General features: G+C 39.0%; 1 protein-coding gene across 1 annotated transcript in view; it reads right to left on the reverse strand.

The window, feature by feature from the left end:
• The window catches only part of LOC134668035 (uncharacterized), a 68,864-nt gene that overhangs the window by 16,053 nt on the left and 29,873 nt on the right, over positions 1 to 22,938 (reverse strand). Inside the window, exon 2 of the mRNA XM_063525479.1 lies at positions 20,488 to 20,574. Within this exon, the coding sequence (XP_063381549.1) occupies positions 20,488 to 20,574 (87 nt within the window). The remainder of the gene's footprint in view (positions 1 to 20,487; positions 20,575 to 22,938) is intronic.

A 22,938-nucleotide genomic window follows, 5' to 3' on the forward strand; every position in this document is an offset into this window, starting at 1 on the left:
AGAGGAGCAAGTGATATTGCTATCTCATTCTACCGCATGGCTGCGTCCCTTGGAGTGGCCGGTGTTGGCCCATCGTGTAGAGGAGCCATTGACGAAGAGACGAAGAGGCTGCCTTTCCACTGAGGAGGAGATGAGACGTGCGTGATTCGTTGATATATCAGTGGAAAGGCTTACGATTGACTTACAAACCTATTATTTACAATGGCAGTTACGGAACTCAAATACAACATTTTTAACCCAAATTTACAACTCCATAAAAATTTATTCAAACGTAATAATTTCGCTTTTAAATCGCAATTAACCCGTCAAGATCGACTCGTTTCATTTACTACTTCCTGTCCTATTTAAATTATTTATTGCATATAAAGAGGTTTTTGGACCTTTAAAATATTTATCAGATTTTTTTTTACTAGATCATTCTGCAACAACTGACATTTGCTCTACTAAAACATATCCTGTTAGAGTTATTTAGGAAATAATTTATGTAAATAGGGTAGATTGTTTTTGATATAACCTTGGGATTTACAAAAAAAATGAATTTTCTATAGTTTTCAGTAAACTCCCCCAACTGGCGTGAAGCTATTTATTTATTTTGTGATGATATTTTAATTTTCATAATAACCTGTTTGAACATTCATTAGAGAAGATGAAGTAGTAAATTAATATAGGTAATGTTAATATTAATGTATGACATACAAAAAAATCTATACCACGTCGGTGGTTAACATGCGTATACGGAGTAATAAAGTGACATTCCATTTCCAACTGCAGCTGCAATACTGTTCATTTTCTATGGCAATTGACAATGACAGCGACGCGTTTCCATAGTAAAATGAACAGTATTGCAGCTGCAGTTGGAAATTGAATGTCACTCTTACGGACCTCCTGTGATGGTAAGAGGCATAGTCTAATAAAACATGGTCTTCTCTTCCCAGAGTGACACAAGCCTACGTCACAATAACATGGCCGCTAATATATAGCGCTATCGCATATTATCATATAGCGCAGTCGCATGATGACGTAGGCTTGTGTCAGTCAGGTGACCTAGAAAAGACAGGAAAAGAGTACCAGGCGGAGTATATTATTATACTTACCATTACCATGGTAAGAGGTCATCGCCGTCTACCCTACGAGTATCTACCTACATATAAATTTGGTCTCTTCTTTCAAAACGAAGTATCTGACGGTCTTAACTGCACTTAAGTGACCCTATTTTGTAGTGTTTTCTATTGTTTCTAAAAAAAGCTCTAGAGTCTGCTCAATTACATTTGAAGTCTTGTCGTACCGACTTCAACTTTGCAGGAGCATGCTCGCTGTTCGCAACCTTAACACCACAGCAGGCCGCGTAGCCAAGATGCCAATCGCTTACGCTCCGTAGCGATCGAAACGCAACTGTCACTGTCGCGCTAATATGGAAGAGTGATAGAGAGACATAATGCTTTTCGTTGTCGAAGCGATAGCGATTGTAACCTTGGCTAGGCCGGCAGTTGCGCTTGAGTTGACAGCTCGATATCAGAGGCCCTGCTACTTCATTCGTTCTATTTGCCTCTTTATTGCTCGAATATGCTAGAGCGATAGAGAGGTAGACATCGAAATGGTGTGGAGGTAGATAAATAATGTTACGGTAGGAGCAAGGCGGTGGCCGTGACCCGAAGAATGCGTTCGAACCAGGGCGAATTTAACAATGGCACGTTTCACATTGTAACAAGAGTTTACGTAACGGATTAAAACTTTAGTCTGTGTCCTTCTCTTTAAAAAGGCCCTACACCTTAGGCCTTGTAGTGGAGAAGATTGAGCAGGAAAGCGGACCCTGGCGCTAGGCCGGGAAAACGCTAGGTTGAAGAAGAAAGGCCCTATACGTGAAGCCTACTCGCGCGAATTGGACCCGGGCCGGGGGCGTATTTGTATTGTAATAAGGCCCGGGTCTCCTATTTTATGCTGTACGCGGCGTCTGGCGTCAGCGTCAACGTTTTTGAACAAAAAAGACGCTGACGTCGACGTCTAAAACAGACCACAACAGTACATCTCTATAGTAAGCATCGTGACGCAGACGCTGTAAGCGGCCGATGGCGTTTATAGGAGACCAGGGCCTAACAGATTATGAATTTGATCTGAATTTGATGTGTTGTGTTTGTGTGGAGTGTTTGTCTTTCTGTGTCAAAGTGACATTTCAACCAGAAACGTCAGACCCAAAATCCAAGGTTCTACAGGGTGGCTAAAAAATTACTGCATTACAGTTGCCAGGGAGGTTTTGGGAGTATACTCGTAATTAGCAACTTTTAGTATGGGACGAAAACAATAATTTGCCTATTTCATACATTTTGATTTTGACTGGTCCGTTTTCTACGGGAGGGTAAATTTAACTGCGATAACGTTAGAGTTAGACCAAGAAAAGTCTGAGTGGTGTTAATTACACCGTCAAACTTCTTTGAAACTATTTAATAACACTTGCACTGCGTTGGTCTAACTCTAGTATTAATCCTCGAAAATGTTGGAAATGCTGATATTCTCGTGACGTGTCAAAAAAACTCGCTATTTAATATTTTTAAAAAACAGAGTAAGTATATCACCGTATATTTGCATAAAATTAACATATTTAGGCTACGTCTGCTTGTTACACTTCATTATACATGTAGGTATATTAAGTCATGTGATACAACGAGTTCGTGTACTCTTTTTTATCTCAAAATAATTTGGTCTAATGTTGAAAGACATTTCAATTTACTAACGACGTTTCGACGAGTTCAAAAATATTTTGAATATACCTAAAGTGTGGCCGATTACCAGCGGAAAAAGCGGAATAGTAATTTGCCAGTTGACCTTTTATTGGCTTGAAATATTTATCACAGATGTTTCGTTCACCAATTGGGGTTGACAATATGGCTGGGTAATAAAATAAATTAAGAAAGGCCTTGACATCACTGAATATAACCGTAATGGTGACTTATACTCGTACTTGCTGATTTGCACATATTTTTTGATAAGAGATTCCATTCTTCTGAAACTGTTTATTTGGCAATGAAGATAATCATACTTTCATTACCTACTTTATGATACCTACAAGTGAATCCTCAAAAAATACGTCTAAAAAAGTTTGCAGAAACTTTTCCGAAATCGATCCGAATAGGTACCTACCTATTTACTCTTAGTTCGAGTCTAGTTTAATTTAGTTTTGGTTCGAATTGGAATATGTACTAGTCACGCCTAAACGAAGATTTTTGATTTAATTTTGGACTATAGTTTATAGGAGCCTTTGGACTACTAGAAGGTAGTATACTCGACGTCAAAAATATTTTTACAGTTGTTTGCGCCTTCCTCTTTTGTAATAAGGGCTAAAAAAAGTCTTTGGTGCCGACTGTAGTATCAGTAGTAGTTTAAGTTTGTTACATTACATGTTTCTTCGGATGAATACAATTCCGCTGATGATTACAAGAATTAACTCAAAATGTAGTCAAGAAGATGGGTGCTGAGAAAGACCGCAAATCCGCCACTGTTCGGAAGTCGGTTACAATCGCTACAAGACATTTTAAGCCTTATTATGCTGATGATGGATGTGCCATCATTACTGGTGATACCTTCGATGAACTAAAAGAGAACATTTTATATACATTAGTAAAATTGACAAGTTGGTTCCAAGTAAATGGGTTTTTGATTAACTTAAACAAGACATCTATAATGCATTTCTGGCTAAGAGGACTATATCCGACCCCCCTTGGCATAACGGTAAATAATATAATACTACACTGCCACAGGTGCAGAACACGCGGTTTCTTGGTTTTGTATTTGACTGTGGCTTGAAATGGGACAAACATATTGATGCACTTACCAGTAGACTTACTAAAGCGTCGTTTGCACTGTCTCGGCTTGCTCCTGCACTATCATGTAAGAATCTCCGTATGGCATATTATGCGTATGTGAACTCAATATTAGCGTACGGTATTGACCTTTGGGGGCTGGCAGCCGATAGGGATAGAGTATTTTTGCTACAAAAGAGGGCTGTTAGAATGTTGTCTGGGGTGCCGCCATTTACTCCGACTAAAGAATATTTCCGCGAATTAAAAATTCTAACGGTGCCCTCGTTATATATTTTTGAAGTGGCAAAGTACATGTATAAACAGTGGCGGTACTTCCATACAAGCCCAAAAGCCGGGCTTGCCTTAGTTGCCTTACCGAAATTACGTAGAGATAAGATCAATAAATCAATATAGATTATTTTTAAACCGCGCGCCAAATGAACCCGTATTATTAAATTCAAGCTACAGCGCGCGGACCGCGGCGGCAGCGTGTTGCAAAATTTTGCCGTGGCGCCTCTTCCGCGCGAAAGAAATCAGGCGTAGGATGAATATCTGCTGAGAATTCAGCTATCCTGCTCGCACTCGTCGGTTTGTTGCGGTTGCAAGCCGACGAGTGCGAGCTTGCTTTTTCGTCCCACTCTAGGCGGTCTAAGCCTACAAACGCCATAGAACGATGTAACTATTTGTTGGTATGTATAGCAATTTTATAAGGCGATTTAAGCCGAGCTTTTGGTGTGAAGTTAGCTGCATAAGTTCACACGGGCACGCGTTTACTTCAAGTGTATTATTATTTAGTGGAGTCGAAAGTAACGAAAGGTCAATTTATTTAAGTGAATTTGAATTAAGTGGTGAATGTGGATTTGTTTGTTTGTTGTGACGTACTTATATAAGTGTTGAGAATGGATGAAGTTGTTCCTTGTGACGGTATGAGATGCGTCCACGTATTACTCGACGAAATCAAGGTAAAATCGTTAAACTTTGTAGAAAAACGGGATATATATATCATTTCCGCGCCAAAACCAACACCCGACTTGTGTATTCTCAGATAAGTCAGTCGCATTAAAAGAACATTTTGTACGGCCGTTTACAAAACACAAGGATTGTTGGTTTACTCCAATTAAGGCGTAATTAGAGTGACAGGGAAAGAAGCATGTAATTTGCAAATTTCAGTGTACGCGGTAGGCCCTCTGATATGTTTGTAAAATTCTATCTAGTAGTAAAGATTCTGAAGAATTCTGTCTAGTAGTAGTTAGTATTATGGTAGTACCTAGTATGCCCTGTGCTGTGCGCTATGATAGCTCGCCGCGATACGCTAGCAAATTCATTTGAGTCCAAAGAGTGAGATTGGACATTTATTACGAAAACATATCTTTCGGCTTGCCTTACTCCTAAACCCTAGGCACGCCACTGTGTATAAACACAAAAGTGAATATGTGATGCGTCGACCTGAACAAAGGAGAACTGATAGGGACATTAAGTAGTGTCTTTGTTAGGCTTGCGAAAACATCCAACTCATTGGGGGTAGTTGGAATTAAAATCTTTAACAGCCTGAGCCGTGAGATTAAAGAGGCGGCTTCTTATGACCTGTTTGTTGAGAAGTTGAAAGCCTATTTAATTGATAAGGCATTTTTTACGGTTAAGGAATTCTACAGTAAATTTAACATTAAATAATTTCGTAAATAATGACATTTGTAATGTATAAGTTTTAATGATTTCTTCTTCTTTCCTTGATCTGGTTATGTGTGTTTATTTTGGTGTTAGTGTTTTGTAATAGTTTAGTGTTTAGTTTTAGTTGTATATTTTGTAGTTCTATTGTGATTTTGTTTGACATGTGTTATTTTGACATTAAAGAAATTGAATTTGAATTTGAATTACAAAAGAGGAATAACTCAAAATGTAGTCAAGCTGATGGGTGCTGAGAAAGGGGCGGCTACAGGGCCTGGGGCCTAGCTAGACCACACATCCGCAAATCTGTTCGGAAGTCGGTTACAATCGCTACCGCGTTCCGCTCTCACTGGCACGCACCTCAGTTACGTAAGCAGCGAAAGTTCAAGGTGAAGTATCGGCTCAAGACGCTCTCGTTCTCAACTGGCACAAAAAACTATGTTGAACTTACCAGTTACCGCTTAGCAGGTAAAAGGGCGTAAGTGCCAAGTATCTTACTATGGAAGTGTGGCATTTTAGTGGTGGGGGGGTGGAGTAGTTGTGCGTAAAGCCGACCACTGACTAACAGTCCGCCGGACGATATCGGCCGGTCAGTTGTTCGGAGCTGTCAAATTTTTGTTCTAACTGACAGGCCGGTATCGTCCGGCGGCCTGTTAGTCAGTGGTCGGCTTAACGATGGTTTCCGTTTAAGCGAAAATAAAAGTAATTGTTTGTAAGTTTGTTGTGGTTGGATGGGTAAGTTAATATGTAGTACGTAGTTTTAACTACTACTATGTTTTGCCTTGTTAATTATAAATAACAGTCAGCATAAATCGCGTCAGCGTATAAAAAATATGAAGGGGGCATATAGGTACCTAGCAAGTGACTAGGTAGGCTAGGTTAGTGAAACCTAATATGTATTGGCACTTTGCACACTTTTTAGTTATTTTATAGTTGAGCATGGTTTTATGGCACGGGTAAAGGTGACAGTCCATTTCCAACGACAGCTGCATTACTGTTCATTTTAAGGTGATAGTCCATTTCCAACGACAGCTGCACTACTGTTCATTTTACTATGGAAATTGACAATGACAGTGACGCGTTCAGTACCGGTAGTGCAGCTGCGGTTAGAAATGGAATGTTACCATAAAGGATGCCACGCTAGACCGGGCCGGGGCCGCGCCGCGCCGACGCTTCCGACGCTTCGTTTTCTATGGAAAGCGCCACGTGAACATCGATCAGCCGTCATATAAAATGACGTGTCGGACGCCTCGGCCCGGGCCCGGCCCGGTCTAGCGTGAGTCATCCTTACTGCGTACCTAAACCTCGCGCAATATGTCAATCTCAAAGTCAAATCTCAAAGGCAGTCATCTCTAGGGTTTTCCTCTTTTCCTCAAGTACCATTAAACTTGCATTTTTTCTTGCAAGGTTTTGTTAAACCGTGCAACTCGTGTACGTTATTGTGCACGTTAATCATATGTCCTTTGATTTTGTAATAAATAAAGTTGTGAATGACAGTGGCGCCGAACAAGTAAGTGACATCCACGCGATTGGGTAAGGCGGTACAATAACCCGACACAATAGGTGCTATAATCGAATGGGCTTAATTGCTGCTCGAATGACTTTGACACACGGGGCAGTTGCTAAATAGTTCATTATGCCAAACGCTGCACTGAGCTAGGGTTAGAGTTGCAATTCGTCAGGCAAATGGGTAAAGTGAACTGAAACACAGTGTTAGTTTGTTCGGAAAGAAAAGAGTCGTGGAATGTATTGGGCATCATACATTCCACGACTATTCTTTTTCCGCACAAACTCTAACACTAAGTTGAAAATCCTAAATTTGGCGTCTGTTCCAATTGAACATGATCGAAATTTCATTGAACTGAAAAAGTACGAATAGCGTTACTTTGCATAGTCATCATCTATTGCCACTGATCAAGATAGTTGTTAACGAGTAGGGATGTACCGATTAATCAGGAAAGCCGACTATCCGGCCTCATTTGTAGTCGGAGATTAGTCGGCGACTAGTCGGCAAATATAGCCGATTAGTCGGCACTTTATAAGTGACAGAAAAACAGGGCAAAAAGAAATAAACAGCAAATATTTACCATAAGATTTTCATCTGCTTTACCCAAAATCCTATTTAGGGTGCTTACGAAAACTTTTATTCGAATTATTGACCATGAGGTTCGCTTTCTTATGTCCGACTGTCCGGTTGTCATATCTTAGTAAATTTAGGATTTTTTAAATGTATTTTATGTTATTTTTTAGCATTATAATACGTTACGATGAATAGCGCAACGAAAGGGGTAGAACGATTGTTTTTTAAGTGCATCTGAACCGACCTTAGACGAAAGCGACTAGCCGACTAATCGGCCATCCGAGTCAGATATCAGTAGTCGGTACATCACTATTAACGAGTTAATGAGGCCAAACTAGCGGGTTTCGTTGTTTTATTACACAGTTCCTTATGAGCTCCTTCCGGGTCTATAATCAGAACAAGTAGCTTAACGACATCATAATATGTATAATATAGGTAACTATATTGTTACTACACAACTTAGGTCACAATTACAATACGTAGTTATCTAAGTCATGAAATATACTCAGGTTATTCAACTACTTAAATACTCATCGTAACAAAAGTTGCTTTGGTGACTGCTATTTAACGGATAGCTACCAAAACCCATCCCTATTAAGCAACCACCAAAAAAGATGGCTGAAAGCAATGTCAATGTGTTGCAACGTCATCATTAATGTCAAATGACACAGCTTCACTTCGTTCTATAGAAATCGGTGCAGACTTGGCTTAGACGGACTCTACCATGCTGTTATAGCATTACATTCATGCAACAGCGAACACATAAACATTCTTCAGGAATGTTGACAACGATTTTAGCACATCGTGTTTCAACTGACAGCGATTTTGGCACATCGTTTGGCATTTCAAAAATCCGGGTCGGCTGACAAAGGTTAGAATCAGTTTAAATGTAACAAGTGTGTTTATAATAATGCCATCGCGGGTCAGGGCTCGACGGTAGCGTGCGACGCCATTGTTTGAGGCAACACTGGTAATGTATTGGGTGCGTGAGGCAGGCTGCCACAGAAACTTTACATTTTAGGAGTTAAACGCGAAGATATGTCGTGGCTAGATCTTAGAATTGATCATTTCATGAAACGATTGTTTGTCCACGTCATGAAAAGCCAGGGCAACCCGGGGGACTTGTTCACCCTAGACCCAAGACAACAATGTCACCCAATGGATCTAGAAATGGGGCGTACTGCTATAATATAATATAACTACTCATAACTTGACATTTATACAACATCCGACATTATTTTATACCTTCATTTATATTTTTAGCTAGATTTAAGATATTATGACTGTAATGGGGGTTCTTTTTATGAGTGGGGGTTTTATTGTTAAATTAATTATTAAGTAATTGTAGTTGTAATTATTATATAGTTTGGACTGTAATTTGTAAGCTTTATGTGTGTATGTGTAGTTTTAAATTTATTTTATATCGATTTTAATTTTAATGTATTTTCAATGTTTTTCTAATTTTGTGCCAATTAAATTATAAACATAATTGAAATTGTAATGGATAATAATTAATGTAAATATTGTAAATAATTGTATATACCTACCTTGTACCTATAAAACTGTATTTGCATGTACATGTACTTAACGCAAATAAAAATAAATACAAATACAATACAATACTCGTACATACCTGTTACCTATATTATATGAACGATTTTATTTTTGCCATACGAATAAATAATAATCATGAAAAAGTCAAACCTAACATTAACATATCATGAATCATGAAGTGATCAATACTAAACTGGCATTAAATGAAATTATCCAATTCAATGAGCTGGCCACGACAGATACAAACAAAATGAATAATTATATTTAGCCTAAGTATATGCTGCCTCTTTACTGACGAGATGAACGGAGATGAGAGACGTGCGGGAATTAACCTATAGCATCGGTTGCTCTTCTCCGCATTCCGCATCGCTGAATCGCATAATGTTCATTCCAAGTTTCATGTTATTTGAGTTTGTCGATTTAAAATGAGAGCGTAACGTTCCTAAGACTCTTAAGCTGGCCAATTGGCCATACACACTAGAGTATGCCTGCGCAGCTCGCAATTGTGCCTGTACAGAGGGGCTACCGCGAATTGCTGGTATCTTTCTCTTTTACTCCAATGAAGGCGTAATTAGAGTAACAGAGAAAAATGCCCGCAATTTGCGAAATTCGATTTTCGCGGTTATAGCCCAGTTCCACTGCACACTGCACAGTCGAATGCGCTCCGTTTTACCTGTGCAGTTGGACTGGATACCGTAGTGTGTATGGCCAGCTTTAAAAAAAATGCTATTATTTCAGACAGCATGGTCCATTTTCAATGTCTAATACCTATATGCATCATTCTTCAGTACGAGAGTCGTTTATTTAGTGTTTGTGTGAGCCACCGGCTTCGCTCGTGGTAATTCATGTGACTGAGTAGCTTTAAATCGCTGTCCGAATAGCTCAATTTAGCTAAACGTGTACAAGCTGCTTCAGCTAATTTGCCTTTTTGCCCGCCTACGAGAACGATTATTATAATTTTAACTTCATACTCGTCAATGCTTACCTACTAATAATACCTAACCATGACCAAGAAAAGACTGCAGCGATTTTGACAGCCCTCGCAGTGCCATAGTGTTATTTTAGTCTTCAAACTTCTATGAAATTTTGACGTGTAATGTAACACTTGGACTGCGTGGGCTATCAAAACCACTGCAGACTTTTCTTGGTGTAACTCTACCACCGTTAGCGTCAAAATTATTGATCCAAATTAATTGAATGAATTGTCAATCAATTCGTTTTTATTTTGCGGGTGACATAAAATACGGGTCGTTTCACGAAAGCTGGCACGAACGGAATGAACGAAACTTTAATTGTAAGTATGAGTCAAAGAGTAAAGTTAGTATTTAATGAGTTACATGGGTATCGGTATACAGTCAGTTGCCATTTTATTCATGAGTGTCATACAAACATAGGATATTTTCATTCACTCATTCGTTCCTTTCGTGCCAGTTCTTGTGAGTTGACCTGTACATGTGACTAAGCACCACTTGCATCCACTAACCCGGGGTTAACCGGTTAAACCTGGAGTTACCATGGCTACCAGTACAATTTGACACTGCGTTAACGGTTTTACCGGTTAACCCTGGGTTAGCGGGATGGTGCAAGTGGCGCTAAGTTGATTAAAAAACGTTAGTACGGCACCGATGGTTAAAATATTTCAAAAGTATGATCCCATCTGTCAGATTGCACTTTTTTCCATCTGGATAAGCATTCTAAGTTTGCTGTTCAATGCACATACACCGAGCTCGTGTGCCCGCCCGCGACCCAGATTGGTTTGGCGATGCAGGCGTCTGTCCCAATCAATGCATTTTATGGCATTGTCGCGAATGCATTCTAACATTTGTAACAACTTATTAACCTTAACATTTTAAAATTAGCATTAATATTGGGAAACTTTATGTTCTATCTTTGGAACATTTATTATCTCTCCATTTAATAACAATCACCGCAAGCTAGCATCTTCTATACAACTTTTATATCAAAATTTGTGGGGATCCGTTTAAGCTCCATATACGGTATCATGTTCTGATTATGAACAGGAGATTTTTTTTAGCAAAAAAATCTTGGGCTCTATATGGTGTGGACTATTAGCCGACTAAGCGATCGATCTGCTCCATAAACATTTTTTTCCCACTCAAAAAATTGTTCTATTTTTTCTTAATCAGAACACTATACCTACCGACTATGCCCTTAAACGGATCTCCACTATTTTTGTTACATCCTGTATATGGTCCTTCGAGCCGGACCACACGATAGGATATACTTTGAGTAGTTTGTGTGAACAACTCAGACTCAGTTGGGGTTTAAGTTTAAGATCAAACGTTTAAATGACTTGTCATGACCAACTGCTTCCCAACCTTACTTTGTTTAAAAACAATACGCCATGTTAACTAACCGTTAGTAACGATCAAAGAATATAATACTCACTAGGAGAAGAACGGTAACTCCATACAAAAAAATGTCCCCAACCGTTTATACGTTTATACTAGTGGCGCCGTCTTTGTGTACCTATGGAACTAAAGTTGACAACCGGTTTAGCCTGACGGGTATTGGTAGGTAGTAATTCTGTTGATAAACATATTTGTTATCTTCATATCACGAAATATATGCAAGATGCAAATATTACCCCTTCTTTGTAGTATTATCAATTGATTTAAATAAAAGGCATGTTTATGTTTATAACATTATATATATTATTTATTAAAAAATGTTTTACATATAAAAATATACACTGAAAACTGGCAACTGGCAACTTAATAAAAAAATAGACATTAATAAAGCGCATTCACAAAGTTTTCAGTACCTTTTATACAAATAACATTAGGCATGCCTACCTATTACACTTTACACACAGATACACTACACTTTACACACGGCATTTTACACAGATTTCCAACTTGTATTCATACATTTCTTCACGGTTAATTAATACGCTTTCCAGATGCGTTATGACTCGGTTCCTTCTGAACCCACTAAAGTTGTAAATTTCACTCTTTATTTTCTATGTGCATTGCTGTAATCCATGTAGGTACAGACTTACAGTCTTAAGTGGTACGTAGCGGTACACGTTGTATGTATTATTTAAAGAGTTAATAAATAAAATTTTCGTTATGAACTTTAACCACAGCAGTTGGACAGAGTCATTGACAAATATATTTTTTATTATGGTGGGTAGACGTACCTACCATCCATATATTTTATGAACATTGATAAAGACAGTTGGAAGCAAATATTCATTAAAAACTTAATCGCATGTAATTAAGTTTTAAGCGTTTTAAGTCCCGTTTTATGATTAATATTGTATAAAATTCGTGATAATTTAAATCAGAGTTGGGAGCAATGTTGCTGTAGAAAAATGTTTTTATTTTTATTACTCGCAACTTTTTCCCGGAGGCCAACGCACACATAGAAGCTTAAGGCGCACACATGCGCAATTATTTGGGGACATAACTTTCTTAGGAAGTGAACAGACCTTGCTGTAACGATTGTGGCATTGTCTTCAAAGGTAGTTAGGTAGGTGTTAACAGTGTTATACCGGGTGTGGCCTGTAACACGAGCAAATATTGAAACATAGATTGTACTCCACAAACGGTGACAGTTTAGTTCGACAACTTTATAAAATTATGAAGTATTTAGACTCCCTATTTTTCATACAAAATAAATATTATCTTCAATGGACGCCATCGCCACGCCATATCATTGTAATTCACGTTGCTTGTCACGCCTTAAACATAACAAAATTCGCAATACATTGCGACTTAGAATAAACTTTAAAGTGTATTAAAAATCAAACCACAAGTTATTTTTAAAAGTCGCTGAACAAATGTTGGTCAGAATGAGGAGTACAGCCTACAGTTTCATTTTTTGCTCATATTACAGGCCACTCCCGGTATCTCTTGAAATATAATAATGTAGTGTTGCTGCAGGGAACGTCGAGAAATGTATATTTTATTTTAATTTCGACGTTTCCTGCAGTACTGCAGTCGGCAACATTACTGCAGCAGTATTGCAGCGCAATATTACTGCCGACTGCATACGCTAACGTCAAAATCGATGCTGTTGCCCGGATTTATGACATTTGCGCCGCAGTAATTAATACTGCACGCTCGTATAAAGTGACATTCCATTTCCAACTGCAGCTGCAATACTGTTCATTTTCTATGGAAATTGACAATGACAGCGACGCGTTTCCATAGTAAAATGAACAGTATTGCAGCTGCAGTTGGAAATGGAATGTCACTCATACTTAGTCTGAATCCAAAGGTGCCAATATCAGACGTTATATATAATTTTAAATTATATGTTCTGGATTACTTCTCATTTATACTTTTTTATCTGCTCTCTGTTTTCTATGTAATTCAAAATACCACTTTATTATCCATCGATACAATTATAATATCTGCACAAGTAAACAATAACATGTTTACATAAAGTCATATGTAGGCCTCGCCTTGACACCCAGCCAAAGCCATAGTAATTACGATTATAATTGACATCTACATACACATATTAAAATGAACCTTATGCATATTCCATGAGGTTTAATTTACAAGGGACTTTGCCAAGATATTTAATTGTGATTTGTATACTGTACATACAGTGCCTTGGTTCTTTGCGTATTTGAATTTTATACGCTTATGCTTAAGGTGTATTTTTGAATAATTGTTTAAAAGAACTGTTATTAATGATTTTATTGTTGTCATTAGGCTTCTGTGCTACTCGAAGCTTTTGTTCCACGTATGAGGTTATTTATAATTGCATGTGTTTATGAGAAATTATAAGTTTATAATTATGCTGTGGGGCCTTGGAAAGAATACGAAGGATTTTGTAACATCTTTACAATAAATTTCATGTATTTTAAAGTAAAAATACAAATGTTAGTTGATTATTGTAAGAATATTCATTTCGTACTTAATATAGGTATATTATGTTAGAACTGAGAAGTTTGGTAATAAATTTATTTATGTTTCTATCGAGTTTATTAGATATGCGGTTGATATTGAGAAGTAGGTACTTAGTTAAATGTCTTTAATTTCTCATGCTATGAGCAAATCAAAAAGAGTAAAATTACAAAACGCCTTTTAAAAATCCGTCAAAAAAGCTCGCGGTATTTAAAAGCACGTGATATCGTTTCATGTCTCATCATCGCATCAATATTTCACATTTACAGGATGACATTCAGACATTCCGACAAAGAAATGTTAACCCTGAATTCTGAGGAATAAGGTATAATTTCGTTTGACTTATAGGCTTGCGGTCGGCATTTACCATAAATATAAGAAATTTAAGGGGTATTTTTTGTGCATTGATTCGGCACTGATCGTTAACTTGACGGAGATTTTGATAGTCCTCACCTCATCAAGTCAAAATTACTTTGTTACTGCATGGGATTTAATAAATATGGTTGAACTTTACGGCTACTACCAGATTGACACTACTCGTAACATATTCGCTAGCGTGTGTGTAACTTACTTTCTATGCATCTCGCTCGTTCATATTAGTGCGAGCGATATGTAAAGAAAGTAAGTAACGCAAACGTTAGCAAATATGTCAGTTTGACACTGCTAAGGCAGCCGTGGTAAGGCTACTGGTATCCTTTTCGATAAACGTTATTTTTTTGTCTCACAGGCCTTTCAGTCTATTGCAGACTATACAAACAGTGTCAGGCAGGGCGACAACGTTTTTCATGGCTGTATAAGCCAATACGGGAGCGGCAACCACGACCGCAAAACTGGCAGGTGTAGTGTGCCCGTGGCGAACACATGTCGGGCTGATGACGCTTGGCTCGCTTACTTGCCAGTGTCTTAAACCAAGCGTCATCGTTGATTTTACGACCATCGAACACCAGTTTGCGCCACTTATCTCTGTTCGCAGCAAGCTCCTCCCATTTATGAACCGGGATGTTGAAGGAGTTCATGTCTCGCTTGACGCAGTCCTTATGCCGTAGCATCGGCCGACCGACACTTCTCTTGGCATCAGCTATGGCGCCAAGCATAACACGCCGCGGCAAACGAGAAGGTTGCATTCGATGCACATGCCCCAGCCAGCGTAAGCGTCTCTGCTTTAGCAGCGCAAAGAGGCTGGGCAGCTGAGCAATCTCAAGAACCCTCTCGTTTGTGACCCTGTCCTTCCAAGATATGCCCAATATGTTCCGGATGCAGCGCATGTGGAAAGCGTTGAGGCGACGTTCATGTTTGGCATACGATGTCCAGGTCTCTGCCCCGTACAAGAGTATGCTCAGGATGCACGTTTGATAAACAACCATCTTGGTTTTCCTGGTAAGATGTTTATTTTGCCATACTCTTGCACTCAGCTTCCCAAACATCGTCGCCGCTTTTCCGATACGAACGTCAATTTCTGCATCCGGTGAGAGATTGTTAGTCACCGTCGACCCGAGGTAGCAAAACTTGTCGACTGACTCGAGCGGGGCGCCATCCAGCAGGATTGTCGGTGTTTCCGCACACCCTTGAGCCAGTACAACAGTTTTCCGGGGATTTATGGACATAGAAAATAGAGAACAGGCACGCGAAAACTTGTCCATAATGGTCTGAAGCTCAAGCTGCGATGTGGCGACGAAGGCTGCGTCGTCGGCAAAAAGCAAACTGTCAACGAATAGATCGTCTCGTTTTTGCTTAGACTTTAATAGTAACACATTATAAAGTTTTCCGTCAGCCCTCGTATGAAGATGGATACCCTGTTGGTCGTCACCGAATGCAGTTTTCAGCAGTAACGAGAAGAATATACCAAACAGGGTAGGCGCCAGTACGCAGCCTTGCCGAACACCTCGACGCATAGAGAACGGGTCAGACACGGTACCGTCGAACACCACTGCACCTTGCATACCCTCGTGAAACGACTTCACAAGACTCAATAGTTTTGGGGGGCATCCAATGTGTTCTAGTACGGAGTAAAGCCCTTCCCTGCTGACGGTGTCGAAGGCCTTATTCAGGTCAACGAACGCAACAACAAGGGGTGTTCTCTGCTCTCTACACTTTTCTTGAATCTGCCGAAGTGTAAAGATCATATCCGTTGTAGAACGCTGGGCACGGAATCCACACTGGCTTTCGGGATATACGCGATTGGCAAGTTGCTGTAGCCTTGAAAGAACTACCCGACCGAATAACTTGCCCACGATACTAAGGAGGGAAATGCCCCGGTAATTGTTACAATCACCGCGGTCTCCCTTCCCCTTGTACAACGTGACGATGTTAGCATCGCGCATATCTTGTGGGAATTTTCCTTCCTCCCAGCATTTCCACAACAGACTATGCAGAATTGGACCCACACACTCGAGCTTTATGATGTCGGCTTGAGTGCCATCACTGCCTGGACTCTTTCCGCGTTTCAGTTGCTTTACAGCCCTATGAAATTCCTCTATAGAGGGTGGTGCATCTAGTTCGAACCCAACTGCTAGTTTCGGCGCATGTACTAAGGCCTCTGAGTCAATAGCAATCGGATTCGAATAGAGTTCGGTGTAGTGTTCCACCCATCGTCCGAGTTGACGGCAGCTATCGGTTATGACAGTACCATCTACTTCTTTAAGAGGGGCTGTCTTCTTTGGCACAGGACCTAGAACCTGCTTGATACTCGAGTAAACACCGCTGAAGTTACCGGCGTCGACACACTTTTGGATATTCGTGCACACATTCGTCCAGTACACATTCGCGAAGTGTCGTGCATGGCGCTGCAACGTCGACGTGGCGGCCTTTAGGTTTTCTCGTGTTTCCGGTGTGGGCTTCATGCGGTGTTTTAGTGCAGCTTCACGCTTGGAGTCAAGAAGAGGTTTTAAATGCTCTGAGTTTTCGGCGAACCAATCCTGAGTTTTAGTTTCCTGGTAACCGAAAACTGAGCAGGCAGTGTCTGTCAACAACGTTCTGACACTCCTCCACATGTCGTCTACTTGTGCATTCTCACTCCAGGTTGATTGCGCGCTTCTTACCAACTCCCCAAATTGACTGACCATCTCGTCATTCCTGGTATTCAGAATGTTGACTTTCCTCTTACCAGGAGGTCTGGACGAATGGATTTTCTTTTGAGTGAAGGCAACGCGCGCTACTACCATGGAGTGATCGGTGTCACATTCTGCACTGTGAAAGGTTCTGGTGTGGAGTGTTTCGCGTAGGTCTTTCTTTCTGGTGAGGATCATATCCAGCTGATGCCAATGACCCGAGCGAGGGTGTTTCCATGAAACTTTGCGCGATAATTTGCCCTTAAAATATGTATTGGTGACGCACAGTAGGTTTCTAGAACAAAACTCTAGCAGACGCTGGCCATTTTCGTTTTGTTTACCAATACCATGTTCACCAATACAGTTCTGCCACGCATCACGGTCTTGACCGATTCTAGCGTTAAAATCGCCTAGAATATACAGGCGATCGGAAGATTTTACACCGCGCACTGTTTCATGGAGTTGGTCGTAAAATTGGTCCTTGGCCTCACCCGTTGATGGTAGTGTTGGAGCGTACGCGGAGATGACTGTAATGTAGCCGCTGGTTGTGTTAACTCGCAACACCATTATACGCTCGGAGACCCCATGAGGCTTTTCGATTGCTTTAAGCAAATCATTGCGAACGGCGAAGCCAACACCGTGCTCACGAACAGAACACAGAACAGAACACGAACAGAACGTGCTTACATTTTTTTGTAAGATTACAGTATATAGGTATACCTAACGCGGCTTTAAATTAACTTAATAAATAATTTTACACCAACTATTTGATCGATATAAATGTCTAGTAGGTTCGACACTTAAATGACATAAACCAATTAAAGAACATTAAAATAATTACATCAATTCCTTCCCTACCAAACTGGTACAACTAAACATCGATAAAACATGAATTATGACTAGTGCTGCGCGACGTACCGAAATTTAATATCGATAAGTAGGCGCTCCCGATATGGTGCGGCCTTCGGTGAGAATCGTAGGCATATCGTGATTCATAGGTATTTTAAAATGAAAAGGGATTAAATCCAAGAGCAATGACATTTTGTATTGAATCTTAACGCGGTGAAGTTACGTTGAAAGTAGAAATAACTTTCACTCTCATTTAAGCACAAGTTACTCACTTTATTAAATAATTTATAATATTGAATAGGCACAATAAACATTATGTCACTGAAATCCGAATTTTATAGTCACACACTTAAACAATCTGAGTGTCGCTTTTCACCTGAAAGGTATTTTTCGAGTGTATGCATATAGATATACAGGGTGATTCAAGAGACGTGAGCAGGACTAACACTGCGCATTTCGTAAATTATAAGCAACTGTTTCGTATCAGCATTAGTGAGGTTAACGTTAATTTTCTAGTCGTGTTGAAAAAAAAAATTATTAATTTATTTACGACATGCATGGTCACCCTACAGTTAGAATACTAAACTACCGATATTCTGTGTCAAATTGAATGTCATCACGGTCTGGTTACTTTTGAAAACTCGTATGTCACTCAAGTTTGACAGTTTATTTTCTTCGTAATCAATATGCTGTCATTGCGGTTAAAGAGGTTTTATCAGTTTTATGATTATTAATTAGATCTTGTAGGGTGACCATGATTGCAGAGAATTAAATTTGCCCTCGCCAAAAATTTAAAAAATAGGAAAAAGTGTGCTTGTTTCACCTAAATACGACGGTGATCGATCAATTATCAGTTACTGAGTGTGCAGGATTAGTCCTGCTCACGTCTCATGAATCACCCTGTATATATTTGTGTTTAGACTATTTTGAAAATTAGTAGTGTCGTTTGTCGGATTTTCTAATGAAATCTAAACGGAAACCGAATGTTGCTCTACTTTGGGTCGAAACATGATTGTATGCCGTAACTTGCCGAAACCGAAACTTCGGTCGGACACTACGAAAAAAATACAGATTTTTTGTCCGAAACCGAACCTTCGGCCGAAACATTATTTTTATGCGGAAACCGAAACTGCGATCGGTCACTAAGAATTATACGCCGGCCCGAGCCAATGAACTTTTTTTTTCTGGATGATTACATTAATTAGATAAACAAGGTGATGATTACATTAATTAGATAAGCGCGCGGCTCCGCTTCAGTGCCACTGTTCCGCAGTGAGCACGGTAAGCATCACGTGCTCTTAATCGGCAGTTGTGTTCCGCGAGGAACCGGACGGCGGAGCGGCGCCTGCTTTCGTTTTCATTTTGATAAGGTCTCACATTATAGGTTGTTATGCCTGGGCCACGGGTCCATATTGGGTCGCATAATAATTGATTGTCCTAATGTAATGTTACGCATAAAACTCATTTTGCATAATTGTTACTGTGCTGGAAATATTAACTCTCAGCCATTTTCGCCCATAGCTCTGCGCGCTCTATATTCGGCTCTCGTTCGTAGTGTATTGGAAACGAGTGCAACAGTTTGGACACCTCATGAAAATTCTTATATACTCTTGCTCGAAAGGGTTCAGAAAAGGTATTTACGTCACTTATACAAAAAACAATTTACTTATTATCCATACATGTACCCGACGCGTTTTCTGCTAGGCATGCTAGGGTACGAATCACTAGAAACCAGACGACACCTAGCAGTAGCGAAGCTCGCCCTAGGCGTCATCCATAATAGGGTGGACTGTGTAGAGCTGGTGTGTGAGGTAGTAAGACTGTATGCACCTGATGCGCGCGGGCGACTGCGCAGCGCGCGGCTGCTGGCTGCGCCGCCCGCGCGCAGCGGCCTGCTGCGCCAAGCGCCGCTACACGCCGCACTCACGCTGCTCAACTCTGTACTTAATATGGCACCACACATTGATGTGTTCGCATCCAAGTGGTCACAACTTGTAGAACGATGTAAACGAATATTTGAATCGCTGTATTAATTAAGTAGTGTAGTGTAGTGTAGTGAATTAAAAATTAGGTTAAGTAATGTTGGTTAAATAGTATTTAAGATTGTAATGTATTGGCGAACGCTGTAATTACAATTTTTTTTAATAATAAACAATAAACAATAAACATTTCTGAGAAATTATAATACAAACCTAACCTAACCTACCCTATTCTACACAACCTATGCAAAATATTTTCGAAAATACTTTCTGTTTCAGCTGGAGAAAAAATATGCGAAAAGAGTTTTATGCGACGAGATAGGATCCCCTGGGCCACACTAAAGGGAAACGTCGTTGATTATCGCTATAATCCCAATGTGGTCGTATGAAAAGTGTCCATTATCGCGAGGTTTCAACCCATAACCACTGCGTCGGATAAAACCGGCCAGTGTATTGACACCGACAGATAAATATTTACTTATCCTTAGTTAGTTAGTAACGTTGTTTTAAATGGATTTTTATAGAATTAGGGTCATCATTATGGCCACTTAAACATCCAGAATAGACCAATAAAAGGAGGCCTAGGCCCCGTTTCTAGGCAAATTACTAGCCTTGCAAACAAGAATTGCATGTTACCTGGCACCCTGCCTCCACGTCGGCGTAGTATCCTGAAGTCCGGCCGACACACGTGAACCTTGTCCTGGGTATGCTCTTCGTCCGGTCCTGGAAACAAAAGAAAACCAATTTTAGTATTATGATAATATTGAAAACAATTATGATGATGGAAATTATGAATCAAACATAAATCAAAAAATATTAAAGGGCTCATCTACCTAGCCCCACAGAAAGCTCAATAACGGTACTTAATGAGTAATGACGGTATAGGTATAATAGATAGATAAAGATGAATACTTGACGACCGGTCTCGCCTAGTGGGTAGTGACCCTGCCTATGAAGCCGATGGTCCCGAGTTCGAATCCTGGTAAGGGCATTTATTTGTATGATGATAGTGATGATACAGATATTTGTTCCTGAGTCATGGTTGTTTTCTATGTATTTAAGTATTTATATATTACATATATCGTTGTCTGAGTAGTGAGTACCCACAACACAAGCCTTCTTGAGCTTACCGTGGGGCTTAGCCAATTTGTGTAAAAATGTCGTATAATATTTATTTATTATTATTTTATTTATTATTTATTACTTAAGCTACTTTTTATGATCATTTAGCAGATTGCCGATGAATTCTTTAAGTAATCTTTAATTATGAATACAAAACAAATTCCCAAACTGTATCACACGACTCGTTTAAAGGTCACTAGACTTATACCAAATAGACCAATAGGTAAGTCACCGAAGACAAAAATGCGAAATGATTGAAGAAGAGAATGGCCTTGAGACAGGTTAAGTTTATGATTAATGCCGAACAAACGCAGCTACAAGATATGTATTAAATAAAATATAAGATCTTCTAGAAAACATAATTTATTTGAAATTATGAATATTATTTCAACGTATAATTAATTAAACGATTGCATATACAAAATAGCTCAATTTATAATACCATTTAGAAATTAAGTCTAACTTCATAATGTTGCTTTCTAGTGTAGGTATAGAAACAATAACTTTATATTTTAAGTAAAAAATCACATATGGATTCACATTTAGTATTAAGTGCATCATATAATTTATTAAATAACCTCAGCTATAGGATTCGGGTAGCTAGGATATTTGCGCCGTTATAATAATTATAATAATTTTGTGTATTGACATGGGATTATGGAAATAACAGTTATAATTGTATTGTCCACATAAGTGACCCTTTTCGTAATTGCGTTTGACCCGGTATGGTATGTGAGTGTCTGATATAAAATATATTTATTTAATCTAAGCTTCATTCATCTGATGCTAATGACTTTGATTGATTACTAAACTATAATTAAAGTAAACTTGTAACATTGCAGTTATCATGTACAGTCAGCAGCAGAAGATGCTAAGCGGGCGAGGCGTTGAAAATGATCTTGACGTGACTTTATTTTTAAGAGAATAAGAACCTGTCAAGGTAATTTCGAACACCTCGCCCGCTTAGCAACTTCTGCCGCTGAATGTACGAGCAAAGTTAACATTGTAACACATATTGTTGTCAACGGAGACGATCAATCATGTTTAGCTGAAAGACCTTTATTAAAATGTCATTTGCGCAATTTAACAGCAAATGTAATTAGTTATTATTATTATTGAAAATTAATGAAGATACCAAATAATAAATACAACATTCACCCGCCTTGATTGTAAAAGTATTAATCAAATCCTAACTTGCGTTAGTTGTAGAGCATTTAATATATAATGTAGTTAATTGTAGTTCATTGACTTTAGTGAAAAAGAAACTTTAATACTTTCCAGCGCTTATCGATTAAAAGCCAGTTTAAAAATAGTGACTTTGGTAACTTTTGCACAAATAAATTAGTATAAATAATTTCATAGGAAAATAATCGTAATAAATTATTATTTTAGATATTTTTAAGAGACTGATGTTTAATCATATGTCACCTATTTTCACATTTAAGTATACGAATTTCATCCGAACCACAATTATATGTACCACCAAAGCGGTACAGTACAAATTACCCGGACACTGCCGGGTTCCTAACCTTACGCAATGTACTTTATCGGCACAGTGAATAAATCGGTGCTTTAGTACGCATTAATGCACTTCTATTGTGAATATGGTACAGCTATCCATCACTATTTATCTAGTTTATAACTAAATAGTAAATAAATTGTGAAAATTTGAAGTCGAAGTACCTACTCTAAACATAAAATATAGGTAGGTACATAGTAGGTAGTTATTGTGTTATATGTAGACATTCTATGTTTTAAATTTGTAATATAACGTAAAGTTTGCAAACACATTATTTAGGTAGGTACTCTAAGTAGTTTGATTAATCCCCTCCACTTATTAGTGTCACGAAAGTTAAGCACAAAAGTGGTCAAAGTCAAGTAATTTTTTACGTATTTTTGTAAACTGTACACAATGCAAGCATTTAGAGTCGGACCAAGATAACTATCACGCGTATTCGGTAAACG

This window comes from Cydia fagiglandana, chromosome 10 (genome assembly GCF_963556715.1).
Source record: "Cydia fagiglandana chromosome 10, ilCydFagi1.1, whole genome shotgun sequence".
NCBI classification, from domain to species: domain Eukaryota; kingdom Metazoa; phylum Arthropoda; class Insecta; order Lepidoptera; family Tortricidae; genus Cydia; species Cydia fagiglandana.